The following is a 14,082-nucleotide window of genomic DNA, read 5'->3' as shown; positions in this document are numbered from 1 at the left end:
TCCCTAGAGTTTTTTTCTTAATGTTGTTTCTTACTCCTTCAAATTAAGGTTGATTTCCTTAGATGAAGAGAGCCATTCCAAGGAACCAGACTATTCAGGTATTTTATTTCATGTGTTCACAACTTCATAAATGCAGTATATGTTGTTTTCTTTTTTGTTTGTTTAATTATGTTTAGGTTCAATAAGCAAATCCCTACAAATGCATAAAACTTAATGCCAGGAAGATCTGTTAAACATAATGTCTTATGTATTGTATCCCACTGCATTACACTCAGTTACTTGCAGACAGGTCAAATAGATTGCTTTCCAAAGCATAATTCATACGCTGAGCACATCCTTGAGGAGAGGATTTACTGATCTGTAGAAGTCACGACAGGGAAACCATGCCACATAGCGTGCTAGTTTATTCCAGTGATTAAACATCCACTGTGTTAATAACTTGGTGAATTCAGTGGAACTTATAGGTGAAAGCTGGGCAAAGTCATATTCAACTTCTGCCAGTGACCTGATATGTGATTATTACTCAGTGACACACAGTGAAAGAATGGAAGGCGATGGAGGGAAATGACAGAAAGTGAAAATGTGGTTAGGTATTAGGAAGAGTGTTCTCTGCAAGGGTGGTGAAGTGTTGGAATCAGTCCTCACAGAAACTGTGAAATCATCATTCTTGGAGATGTTTGAGGCACGTCCCTGGGAAGCCTGATCCAACTTTGTAGCTGGCTCTACTCTAAGGAGTGGCTCACAAGATGACACCCAGATGTCCATCCAACCTAAGTTATTCTATTCTGTGACTTTAAAGTGTATCTTCGTGTACTAAATTAATGGAGAATCTTCCTGTTTATATCCTCCTCATGATGTGCTAAACATACTGATAGCTGTAATACATCTTCTCTAGTCCATTAGTTTTGAAGTTTTTGTTTCCATTCCCTTGTACACCGTCACTTTTAATATTTGAGCAGTATTATTGTACAAGACATTTCTGATATTGTTTTCACCAGTAGTGTTTCTAGAAGGTAAAATTCCTGTTTCTACTCATTGCCTTCTTTTTTTTTTCCATTTCCAGGAATATCTATTTTTTCAGGCACGTCAAGTTAGAAGCTCATCTTTAATTTTTTCTTGTTTATGAAAGCATAGTTCATTTTCGTCACAGATTTCCAGGACTCATTCTTCCATTCTGAAGCATGGCTTATATTCTTTATTCCTGGAGATATATCTTAGGAATTAGTGGTATTAAATTCTCCAGCTTGACTGTAGTAACTGAGTGACTGGCCTGAATGATCGCCTCTAACAGTCTGGAAATTGTTTGCACATTTTTTTTTTTCAAGAGGGATTCTGTGTTTACTTCCAGATGGCTGCTAAAGCCATTGAAAAGCAATGAATATAACACTAAACCTTGCAGATCTAAACTGGAAACACTTCTACTTTGCAATTATTTTTGCCAACAACTTCTTTTGACATCTGTTAGTTGTCATGTTTCTAATCCATTCAATATGTTTCTTATAGATATTACGCAGTGCTAACTTTCTAGCTGGAAGGTTGCATAGTGGAAAGTCTACTTGTTTCTAAACAAATTTCCTTACTAAAAAAGGCTCATGGTTTTATCAAATAATTGAATTAGTTGGTTTTTTTGTTGCTATTGTTTTGGTTTGATCTCTGTTTTTTGTTTTCAAACTGAGCACATTTTCCATAAAGCTACATTTTATTACAGGAGCACTTGTACTCCTGTTCTTTTACCTAGGACTAATGATGATCTACCAGCCCATAGTTACCTACAATTATTTGAATCACTGTGTTAGTTATTCTTTTTTTGTCTGTGAGTTTTCTTTAATTGTGGCGCCACATCAGGACAATTTTTTGGCATTTAGAAGTTTCAACCATTTTTCAGTTAAGCAATTGGATACTTATTTTACCAGATATTTTAGTATTTTTGAATATAAGAACCTGACTTTAAAGTATTTTCTTAGCAGGCGTTGCCTAGATTTGTTCTCACTTGCTGAAATATTTGACAGATCATAAGTATTATCCACAATATAAATACCTTGTTGTGTCTCTTTCTTCTTCAGCTCTAGAAGGAAATGAAGTATTTTGGAATACTTCTGCTAAATTTTTCCTCTTCATATACTAGAAAGTGTCTGGCATTGTTAAGACTGTTTTGTTTTTTAAAGTATATCTGTATATTCTAAAAAAACAGACATTGTGCCACTAGTGATGGAACTGTTTCTTCACAGCTCTCCTCATCAATTGCTTCCACTTCTTAACTTCCAGTTTGTATAATGGACTGATACATAGTCAAGAGAAGCAGTTTAAGGAGTTATGAGATACTGAATACTTTTGTCCTCTCTTCTGCCCAGTGGAAGTACAGACTTATTAAAAATGCATCTCTGCTTCTGGAAGAAAGTGGACATCTGTTCAGTTCTTGGGGTTGCCTCATTTGGTTGCACGTTGCCTGGAGATGGGCTTGTGCAGCAGGTGGTGATGGAGAGGAAGATTTCGCCTTATTATTCAAAAATTTTACTTATTTAAAAATGCTTAGATCTTGGGTCTTTTACCCATTGTGACCAGGTTAATTTTGAGCATGAGTTAAGAAATATTGCATGTTGAATGTAGTGACATTATCAACATGTTCTCATTCCATCAATACCATCAAGTGCTGAGTGTGATTTGATGTGTTTATGTATCTTGATCACAGCTCATGATGGCAAGGATACCCTGTCCAAGTTACAAGGAAATTGTAACCACAAGCAGAGCTCAGGTGAGGTGTCTTAAGAAACTACATCTAGATGTATACAGCGTGATTGTCAGTGTACTGCAAGTCTCCCATTACTTTTAATTTTTTTCTTCCTTTTTTGTTCTTAGGTGCTGTAGATGACCTATTAGACCTGCAACCTGAAAAAAATGGTATGAAACATTTGTGCATATTTGTTTCATTTTCTTTTCAATTATAGGTACCATTTATAATTTTAATCTTAGTTGTTTATCACTTTCATAATCTGAAAGGTTGATATGTTTCTTAATGGAATTATTCAGTTGCAGTGTTTAAACAGCATTAAAGGAAGTTCAACTTCATAACCATGCAGAGGCACTGTACTTGATGTAAGAATATAAAACACACCCTTACTGGGGATAAAAGGTTCCAACAGGTGATTCAAGGTTATATTGAATTGGTTGTATTAATTGGTTTGCTCTATTGAAGTAGGCTGCATTATGAACCTTACCTCTCCTATAACTTCTTGCAGTTTCTGCATTAAAAAGGGTGGCCAGCAGGGAGAGGGAGGTGGCTGTCCTCCTGTACTTGGCTCTTATGAGGCCCATGTGGAGTACTGCATCCAGGCCTGGGGCCTCCAGTATGAGAAAGATCCAAAGCTCTTTGAACGGCTCCAGAGGAGGGCCACTGAGAGGATCACAGGGCTGGAGCACCTCTGCTATGAAGAAAGGTTGAAGGAACTGGGCTTGTTTTGCTTGGAGAAGAGAAGGTTCCAGGGAGATCTCATCGTGGCCTTCCAGTACTTGAAGGGAGCATATAAACAGGAGGGGGAACAGCTGTTTACAAGGGTGGATAGGACAAGGGGGAATGGTTTTAAACTGAGACAGGGAGGTTTAGGTTAGATATTAGGAAAAAGTTTTTCACCCAGAGGGTGGTGACGCACTGGAACAGGTTGCCCAAGGAGGTTGTGGATGCCCCATCCCTGGAGGCATTCAAGGTCAGGCTGGATGTGGCTCTGGGCAGCCTGGTCTGGTGGTTGCTGACCCTGCATGTAGCAGAGGGATTGGAACTAGATGATTTTCAAGATCATTTTCAACCCAGGTCATTTTGTGATTCTGTGAGTCTATGAGCCCTTCACTTAGCAACACAATAGTAACCACTACTTTTATATCAAAATTAGAGAAATTAAAAACAAAATATTTAATTCTTTTAGAAAACATTTAAGAACTGGTAACTTCTTTCAGCCCCATAGTTAATTAAATCTGCTGTGTTGTTCTCAGATATTCATGAGAATTAAGACCTTAATTCCAGGTTCTATTCCTGTCCTTACACTTTTGTTAGGTTAGCAGCAGCTCAAGGAGATATGCTGTTCTTTTCCAAAGGGTGCTGTTTTACTTGCCAGAAGTTTTATATTGAATTCTCATGTGCAGTAGGAATTTAGCATGTAGTTTCTTCATTTGCTCTTCATTTGTTCATCTGAAAACATCTGAAAAGAATGAGTAAAAACAACCTTACCAACAAGATAAAAATAATGTGTCAGTTCAGAAAGCAAACAAAGAGCCAAAGAAAAAATCTCGTTGTGTTGTTTAGTCAGTCAGCCTGAGAGTTTTATTTGGGCTACTTGAGGCACTGCCTTCGTGATGGGTAAGGAACAGCAGGTCTGCAAACTCTTTGACGTTGGTTTGCCACGGGCAGTCTCTTGTCCTGTGGAGAAATTGCATCTTAACCTAGGCAGAAATACTGAAAGTTTCCTTGGCTGCCTCTGCAGATAGCACTCCTAATCTGTGAACTGATAGGTAGTGATGACTTATTTTCTGTGGTTAAAAAATAAAAACTTAGTATGTGGCCTTTTTTTTACTCCTGGTTTTTCTCCTGAATCATACGTTCTTCAGCCTTCAGATATAGATAATGCATACAGTTATTGTTCATACAAGTTTAGTCACGTCAGTTAAGCGCAGTTGTGGAGCAGCTTCATCTGATAAAGATGTTTATGTTAACGTTAGCTACCTACCCAAATTTTACATACTAGCTAGATTTAGACTAATTAGTATTTTGCTATTTTAACTACACTAGTATAACTAGAGGTACACATTTTTGTGTGATTTGGAAGCTAGTCTTTATCCTGTATTTCAAGTCACATATAATTATAAGCATTTTTAATTTCTCTTCCTAATTATTTATTTATTTTTTAATAACAGCAAAATGAGGCATGTTTGCAAAGGATTATGAGTATTGCTAGATGCTTGTTCAAACAAACACAGAAAAGAACTTTGTGACATTGGGTTTTTTAGTGTTTTCCTGGAAATTTGTGTTGTTTTTTTTCATGGGTATTTTTAAGATTAAGGGCAGAATGTGAAGGTGAAGAAGCAGTTTCAACTGTGAAAATGGACAGTGAAAACAGAGAAATGGGAAAAGAAATAATAGAAGCTTTATAGGTGAGGTGAGAAAGTCCATTTAGTTCTAGTAATCTAGCACAGATACTGCATGAGTAATATCTTGATAAGCAAGACTGTTTTCAAGATAACCATTATTGCGAACAAGTAGAGCTTTACTGCTGTTTACTTGAGGTAGCTTCAGCATAGGCATCACCCTATCATCCCCTACTCTGTCTGCATTCTCTCCCCAGGAAAACCAGAAAGACTGCTGAGATAAGAAATTTGTCACTCTTCTGATTTCTCCTGGTTATGTGAAGTACTGCAAGATTCAAGTGCTCCTGCAGTGTAAAGCTGTATGTTTTACTTTCTCTCCCAGTAGAAATGGTACTTCTGCAATGGGGTACCCAAATGAAGCAGTTTTTTCCCCTAAGCTGTGTTGCTGCCAAATTTTTGTAGCATATTTTGTAAACATTATTTGTGATTAGTGTTGGTAGTATACTGTTTTTAATGATACCTTCTTTGAGTCTCCCTCTGCAAGCCTTCCAAGTTCATGAAGGAGCCTACTGAAAGCAGATTTGAGATGGTGCCATCCAGTAGAAATCACAGTTCTTACACATCTTTGAAACAGCAAGCATCTTTTCCCTATGTAAGAATGTACCCTTGCTGCTTGATCTGACATAGATTCGGGGGAATTGTAGGTGCTTGGAGAACGTTAACATTCTTTGTTATTTATCTCAAGATTGGAAAGCACCTCAATATTAATGAGAACAAGTTGTTTTCTATTGTATTTTAGTTATACTCTAGTGGGAACATTAGAATTGACTTCTTTCTAATATTTCTGTTCCAATTTTTTTTCATGTCAAGGAATATAAAATGTGAATTAGAGAGGAGCTCAGCCTCAGTGTTGACTTCAGCAATTTAAAAAACCCTTGTTTTATGTGTTGTCTTGTTTCTTGGTACATAGGTGTCTATGTTGACTCATCTGCCTATTTTTAAAACAGTTGTGCTGTTTTTTTCTCCTATGACTCAACTTGAGCCATTTCATTATAGATTACTGCAGTTATTAAAAGGGAACTTTCCTGGGAAGGGAACTTGCATTTAAATCAAATGACTTGTTGCTCTGGTAGCAACCACTGTGCCACCATCAGTCTTTTATCTCAACCAGTGTTAAAAAATCGCTGCAAGCTGTATGAAACTTGGAGCGTTTAGCTGATACACCAGCAATTTGGAAAACTGAATTTATTTCTGAGCCTTACCACAAGTTTGAAATGAGCGTAGTTAAGATAAACTGATCTGGGTTTTGGTAACATAACATCAGAATTGTTAACCACCATTTTTGTCCTCCACTTGCTCCCACAGTGGAACTCTAAATGTTTCCAGGTAAAATAACACTTGGCATTCATAGATGATTCTTTCACTTTCCAAGCATTATGTAAGCTAGTGGAAAGGATTATGGTTCTTACTGGATATGAGAATTCAAAAGTTACATGATAAAACAGCACCCCGTGGAGAAGAACAGCGTATCCCTGTGAGTAATGAATAGAACATTATAAAGGCTATCTTAAGTCTGTTCTCACAGAATTCTAGAATCATCTCCCAGTTATTTTCCATTTGTATCAATCTGATTGTTTCGAGATAAAGTTTATTTAATACTTTAAAAAGTAGTTTATATAATACTTCTAAGTAGTTTCCTCCTATATTTTTAGGTATTAGACTATGTATTGATTTTGGTGCAGTATCTAGTAGATATTTAAGCAGGCTTGTAGTATTTTTAATGGACAGCGAGTCTGAAGTGCAGTACTGTTATCTAAGGTAATCAGGAGTAATTTGTTGCATAAACTACAAGCTTAGGTGTCCAAGAGAATTAGTTCTAAAAGAGAAAATGACAAATATTCACGGAAAAAAATATCCTGTCTTAGTTAATACGTAGAAACAAGACTGAAAATCTTAAAAATGTGGCTTCCATTCATTGATTGTTTTAATACTGATTTACCTTTTCTCTCTGTTTTGTTCTGAGACAGCATCAAAAGATCAGTTTGCGAAGTCATTGGAATCAGAACCTAGTGATAAGGATGACATGGTATTATTGAATGAGATCCTCAATGCTTCCTCCTTGGAAGAGGGAGAGTTCAGTAAAGAGTGGACAGCTGTTTTTGGACAGGTTACTGATCTTGCCATGAACTCTTCAGCTGGAGATGGGGATAACACTTCAGCTGTGCCATCAACTCCATCAGGCTATTTGCCTTCTCAACTGTTAGACCAAAATATGAATGACTTGCAGTCATCTTTACATGGTAAGAGCTCATCTTGTTATGTTATCGTTTTGTTTCTGCTTTCAGGCTTCAGAATATGGCTTTCTGTTGTTTAGAAGTGTAGTGATGTTGTTTCATAGCTGCAGAAATGCTGAAGCAAAGTGTGACCTGGAAAAGAACAAACATATTTTTTTCTAGGTCTGCATTCATATTTATGAAGGAATTACTATAAAACGTGAAGTCAGAATAATTATCTTGAGTATTTTCATTATAATTCCTGAAATGTTCTGCAGGTCTTTGACACATTTTTTCTATAATAGAAAATATGTTTGGATAGGTTTTACTGTTTAAATCACGGCTGCTGTGTCTGTTTGCTAAGGGGCCAAAGAACCAAAAACAATTACAGTATTTTGTCTGGAAATACTATTTTTAAACAATGTAGTGAAAATCAGTTGCATCTATTTTCTGTATCCCACACTGCTGTCAGGTAGGGATATAGGTGAGGTAAGAGCAGAGTACTTTTTCCTAGCAACCATACTGGTGAACTTGTGTTGTAGGCTGCAAATCTGTATACTGATACAAGTAACAACTCCCTCTCTCCCCTATGTTCTATGCTATTCTCTTTCTTGAGCTTTTTAAGCAGTGAGACAGGGGAAGGAAGAAGGGTTACTAGTGGAAAACCTTCCCACTGCTTCTTTGGCCAGAGGGAGGGAGAATGGTTAACCAGAGAACAGCACCTACCTTTGTCCTCCCCGCCATCTCTAGCTGCCAGCCTAGATTTCTGTGTAGGGCAGTGAAAACTAGAGGAGCTCATGCTGCTTTGGGCCCTGTCCCAACAGTGATGTTCATCTCCTTTGGAGAAGAGTGCTGTAGGAAGACTAGTAGATTGGTTTCATCCTGAAGACTGCTTCTGGGAACCTGGGAAACTTGTGTAATCATGTAGGATGTCATTGTGCCATTTTGGCGAGAATAAGAAAGTCAAAGTTACCTGGTAATTAATTCAGTTACTTTTCCTTCCTCCCGGCACAAGCAAGATACTTTGGTTCACTGACTTCAACACTTAGATGGGAACTGAGCAAATGACATTTGTAATGCTGTGCAATTTTATGATGAGATATATGCATATATGAGTATGATTAATAGAGTGAAGAGGGACTGGAACAGTGTAGGAATTGACTACATAAAATAAATAGGAACATAAAAAATAATGAGGCTTGGTCACTGCATTGTCAAATGGAATAGGGACAAAAGGAACAACGAAAAACACCTTTTTTGATGCAAGGACATACACAGATTTTAAGTAAATGACTAAAAATAGCTATGTATATATTATAAGAATTGCATTTCTTGGGTTTTTGCATGTTTTTAACTGTAAATGTTTTTTCAAGGAGAAATATTATACACACACACACACACACACACATATATTTAAATATTCAGACAGCTGAGTATCTGTTTTGTTATTATTCCTTCCACTTGCATGCGACCGTGACATTGGCTGTCCAAGTCATGGGTATTGCATTCAAGAAACATTAGAAACAGAAAAATAGTTCTGTCAATGTAATATCATCATGGAATCACGTGTCAGAAGAATAAAATGTGTTGATGTTTTCAAATTAATTTCCAAGATTTTGGAAGAAGATAATGGTGATTGATCTACTGGCATTTGAAAAGCCACAGATAATGGACTCAAATGATGAGATCTGATAATCATCATGTTCCTGGCTGAGTCTAGTTGTCAAGTGAAATGCATTATTTTTCTTTTTTATCTGAAGGTGAAATTGTATGCTTTTTATATCTCGTGAAATCTCATTTCTTGTGAAACTGCATTTCATTTCATGGCACTTCTTTCATATGACCTTGTCAGATCTGTGAGCAGTGACTTTTTAGAAAAGAAAAATATACTAACTGCAGAATAAATGTATCTAAACAAAAACATTAGAATATATGATTTATGGATATTTTACTAAGATATTTGTGATACATATGTACACTGTGATGTACTTCTTTCTTTCCCTAATTAATGGGATCGCTTAATAATTATTCAGTGCGAGGTGCTGCAGCAGAGCCTACATGGTGCATGCTTCCTGTGTGAATTTGGCCTTAAGACCATAAAAATTCTTAAAACTCACATGCTTAACTTTAAGCACATTAACTTTTCTATTAACTTCAGTGGGATTACTTACTTATTTTATGTTAAGCACACTCATAAATCTTTGAGGCTTTGTTTTTTCTCTGCCTCAGATCTTAATCTGTAAAACAGGCACAGTGCTATGCAGGTTGTAAACTGTTACGGTCAGGAATTCTCAGCTCTGAGTCCTCTCTGGCTGTATTTATAGACAGGATCTACACAATGGGACTCTGATTTGCTATGGGACTACCAAGTGCTGTTTTAAAATGTCTAAATATATATACAAATATCAGAAACAAAGCATGCTCCCAGTGAGTCTTTGATAACCCACTCTAGATACAGCTTTGCAGTTTTCATGTTTATGGCCATGTTTACATAGTTACCCCACTGAGAGTTCCTCTTTGTATCACCTACACATGCACATATACTAGTTGGTAAGAAAATGTGCAGCTTACTGTTTCCATTTCTAAATTTAATTGTGGTAACATTGTAAAGAAGCTCGCTGAAGAGCAAGCTGTTTGGTTTCCTTGCTGTCACAGCGATAACCTTTTGTCTAGTCACAGAATGAATTTGCCCTGTGAACAAGGCGAACTAAAACAAGTGTGGGGCCAGCAAATGCTGCCACGCTGATACAGACTGCAGTTTGGTTTTGAAAGGCACAGGCTTTGTTCTCTGCAGCTCACCATGAGCGGATGGTGAAAACAAAATTCATGAAAGGATTTCATAAGAATGCTGTGGCAATCTTTCCCATTGCCTGCATGGATCCAGAAGTTCATAATGAAAGCATTGCCTATTTTACAGAACATTTTCAGTTGGATTTTTTTTAGGGTTAGTTTTTTTTGCATTCTAAATGGTGCTTGAGCTGCCTGTGCTGTAATGGAGAGACCCAGAGCCCAGCATCGTGTGGGCACACTGCTCACCAGGTCGCAGCTCAGAGAGTCAAATGGTCCAAGCAGCCAAGTGCCCCACGGTGTTCCACTCTGTGCTCTGCCAGGCACAATGATGCATGCTCACATTGGTTTGTTCCTGAGCTCACAGGAGGCAGTGGAACTTGCACAGAAACTTTCCAGGCAGCACTCCCATTCATTGCTCTGAAATTATGATTTGGCCCGGTTCATTTAAGCCTCTCATTTTATCCATTGCCATCCACAACATATAAGGCACTTTCTTGCAATACATCAGCATGCAAATGAAAACATTATGGTTTTCTATAGTTGTGTCCTCTGCCCTTCTTTTTTTTTTTTTTTTTTTTTTTTTTTTTTTGTTTTGTCATATAAGCAGAGAAAGCATCTGAAAAAGTGTGTCACTCTGAAGCGTTAATGCCATACTTTTTGTTATTTGAAAGATTAAACTCTTAAAATCACATTGTCAGGAGGCACAAGCTGGCCTGTAAGCCTTTGTTGCCTTTGCCTAGAACAAAAGTATGTGAGCCCTCTGCATCCAGATTTTCAGGAAGTTTTAGGTTTCTCAGAGATACAAAGGATGTTTGTGACTTAAAATTCCCTTTCTGATCTATGTGATTTTTATAGAAACACTCTTCTTGCTTCCTTTTAATAACACAGCATGGGCCTTGAGCCCTTTATAGTCAACGCCAGATCAGGGTGATGAGAATAAGCTGTTAGAGGAAGGAAGGGTTTCTGTAACATAATGGCTGTTGCAGCAGCTTTCAGTATCTGACAGTGGTCTCAAAAATGGAGAAAGTAAGGGGAGGAAGGAAGACAAGAACAGATAAAGGATGTGAGAGCATGAACTTGTAGAAAAAGAGGCTGAACAAGGAAATGCTAACCATGTGTATAGATGAATATCTTGTTTCAGATACTGCAGAATTAGATATACGAGTTCCTTGAGGTGGATGGATAATTGACCGGGCAACACTGAAAGGAGGTAGCATTTAAATAAGAAAAAGAAGCAAGCTACACACATCTGTATTGTACTACTGGTGTTAGAAATATGACCTCCAGTCCTCTAAATATGATAAAGCATAAAAATTTACATACTTTAAAACAGAGACCATTTTTCCTATGTTTCCTTGCTATGCTGTCCCTAATTCATTTTGCCAGCATGGGTCATCCGTCTTCAACATGTAGTTGTCATTATTATCTTGAGGTTATGAAATGTGTATATAGGAACAATAAATTGTGAATACCCAGTTTCACTTTTTTTCCATGTAGTTGCTCTCTCCCTGGTGAGAAGATCCTTATAAATGAAGGATAACTAAAATACCCTCAATTAAAACCAAGCTTTAAGTTAGATGGGTTTTAAGTAGTTCTTTAAGTAGTTTTTTTAAGTAGTTCATCTAGAATTTAATTCTTCAGAGTATTTGTCAACAAGTGATTTTTCTTCAGAATTAATCATTCCATAATTCATTAAATAACCCAGGGTCTCAAAATGCATTTGTTTCTGGAACAGTTGATGAAATAGGTCTTTGGAACTGTAAAAATAAAGGAAGATGTGAAAGCTGTTTATTATACGTAATGTTTTTGCCCATGTGTAGCTGATGTTCCACATTCTACAACTATGGCTACATAAAAGCCTAATCCTCTTTTAGCTAGGTTAAAGGTGTGAAAACTGTACAGTTCCTTGAAACTGGAGATGAAGAGGCTGATCCACAGATGCTGTGTTCTTAAGGATGCTGTTTATCTGCAGAATCTGACTGCTGATTTCTCGTATATGGGGAAAGATACAAAAGGCCGTAACCAAAACAATACTGTGCTCTATCACCTGCTGTGAGCACTGTTCTGTTAGAGTGTGAAGTGTTGGAGCTGACAAGGTAATTCTTACTACTAATGCTGCTGCTGTATTATTGAATTTTAGGGTGGGCAGCTAACAGTGGGAGCCCTCTGTCTATACCACAGCCAGCACAGAAACCGAACAGCCTGAATGTGAATGCTAACAAGACACCAATGAAAGGTGGTAAGTCATTTAGTTTTTGAGACGCTTTGCTTTTCTTCTTTAACTGTGACTTACTTATATCTTTCTAGTTTTCCCACCTAATCTACCGTAATAAAGCCTGTTTTTTTACTGTTTACACATCATGAGTTTTGTTGCTACTGCTTTGCTCTATGTTGATTATATGTATAGTGTTAGTGTGTATGTGTTTTGTTTGTAGGCTTCAGTGCTAGTGGTATGTCCAAAGAGTAATGTACCAAATAACAAGGGAGCTCACACTACAGTTTGTTCTTCTGTTTCAATTTTGAGTCATACAGAAAAGCATCTGCTTGCACTTAGTCTAAGCTAAAGAGTGTTCTCAGGCTCTAGGCTATAGTACAGGCTACTGATAAGGCAGAAGAGCTGATATCATAAATTTAATCGATAACATGCATCTTATCAGTAATTGTCTATATGAAACAATTCACTTGTGGCAAGTGAGCCAAGAGTATAGTCCTGCTGTTTACTGAGACAAAGCCCTGCTGATTTTGACTAGGGTTTTTTTGGATAGGGGAACCAGGAATGCATTGCATCCTTATTCCAGTTAGTGGCCGATTTTGTGCATTCACTGTCAAACAGAAATTATATCAGATACGGTCAGTGCAGAAGGAAGGAGCATTGTGTATTCCTTCCCCTGCCTCTCCGGATTAAACAAATGACTGCTTTTAGCCTAGCAGAAAAAGACAGTTTAGATGTTTTGGGAACTGGCTGCAAAATGAATGTCTCAGCTGCGATACATTCACCTGAAATACAAAGAACATTCAGCTACTCTTGAATCTGCGTCTGTGAAAGTGACAGGTTCTCTAGCCTCGCAGACACAAAGATGGAATTAATGCCAAGCAGAGCGTATTTTGTCCATAATTTCCTTATTTCTAAAGAATGTTTTCATTTATTGCGCAATACTGTCTTTTTTAGTAGAATAGTACAAGAAGAGTACAAGTGTACATCTTATTTTGCTAAGAACACAATGCCTGCTAAGCATGGGATCTCCAAAAAAAATCATAGAATCATAGAATATCCTGAGTTGGAAGGGACCTGTAAGGATCATTGAGTCCAACTCTTGGCTCCACACAGGACCACCCAAAAGTCAGACCATATGTCTGAGAGCACTGTCCAGATGCTTCTGTAATTCTGTCGGGCTGGGGCCAAGACCACATCCCTGGGGAGCTTGTTCCAATGTACCATCTTTATAACAGCCAGAGTCACCTCCTCTTTAATTTGAAAGTCTGCCTTACCTCAATGTCTGTATTTTCATGTAGACATACAGTATTCCGGCTGCTTTTAGTATTCAACATATTCCTGGTTCACATTTTTTTTATATCAATCAAAACATCTACCCTTATACTAGAAGCTGTGCTTGGGGCATGATATTGCATGGGGAATTCAGTCCCGTAAGACTGTAAGGTTGAAAGTAGAGTTTGCTTCCACTTAGCTTTTGCTTTTTTGCAGGCATGCAGATGCATACACAAGTAGCATACACAAGTAGTCTTACACACACAGGTACACGTCTCTGGCACAGGGCTCAGGTGAAACTCATGAGGTTCAACAAATTCAGTCTTGCTCCTGGGTCATGGCAACCCCCAGTATCAGCACAATCTGGAGAATGTAAGGATAGAGCACAGCCCTGCTGAGAAGGACTTGGGGTACTGGTGGATGGGAAATTGGGCATGAGCAAGCAGCGTGCCTTCAGCC

The 14,082-nt window shown here is 37.7% G+C and overlaps 1 protein-coding gene across 10 annotated transcripts in view; it reads left to right on the top strand.

Annotated features, from left to right (window-relative positions):
- ICA1 (islet cell autoantigen 1) overlaps positions 1-14,082 on the top strand; it is a 68,524-nt gene that overhangs the window by 50,689 nt on the left and 3,753 nt on the right. For 7 of the 10 annotated variants that reach the window (XM_015853583.2, XM_015853589.2, XM_015853582.2 and 4 more), the window contains 5 exons: positions 49-98; positions 2,690-2,752; positions 2,857-2,898; positions 7,101-7,373; positions 12,277-12,375. In XM_015853583.2, the coding sequence (XP_015709069.1) occupies positions 49-98; positions 2,690-2,752; positions 2,857-2,898; positions 7,101-7,373; positions 12,277-12,375 (527 nt within the window). The remainder of the gene's footprint in view (positions 1-48; positions 99-2,689; positions 2,753-2,856; positions 2,899-7,100; positions 7,374-12,276; positions 12,376-14,082) is intronic. The other 3 variants (XM_032443153.1, XM_015853587.2, XM_032443156.1) reach the window with 2 other exon arrangements.

Source organism: Coturnix japonica, chromosome 2 (genome assembly GCF_001577835.2).
Source record: "Coturnix japonica isolate 7356 chromosome 2, Coturnix japonica 2.1, whole genome shotgun sequence".
NCBI lineage: Eukaryota > Metazoa > Chordata > Aves > Galliformes > Phasianidae > Coturnix > Coturnix japonica.
The sequence above is the reverse complement of the archived record's forward strand: the minus strand, read 5'-3'. Positions and strand labels throughout refer to the sequence as shown.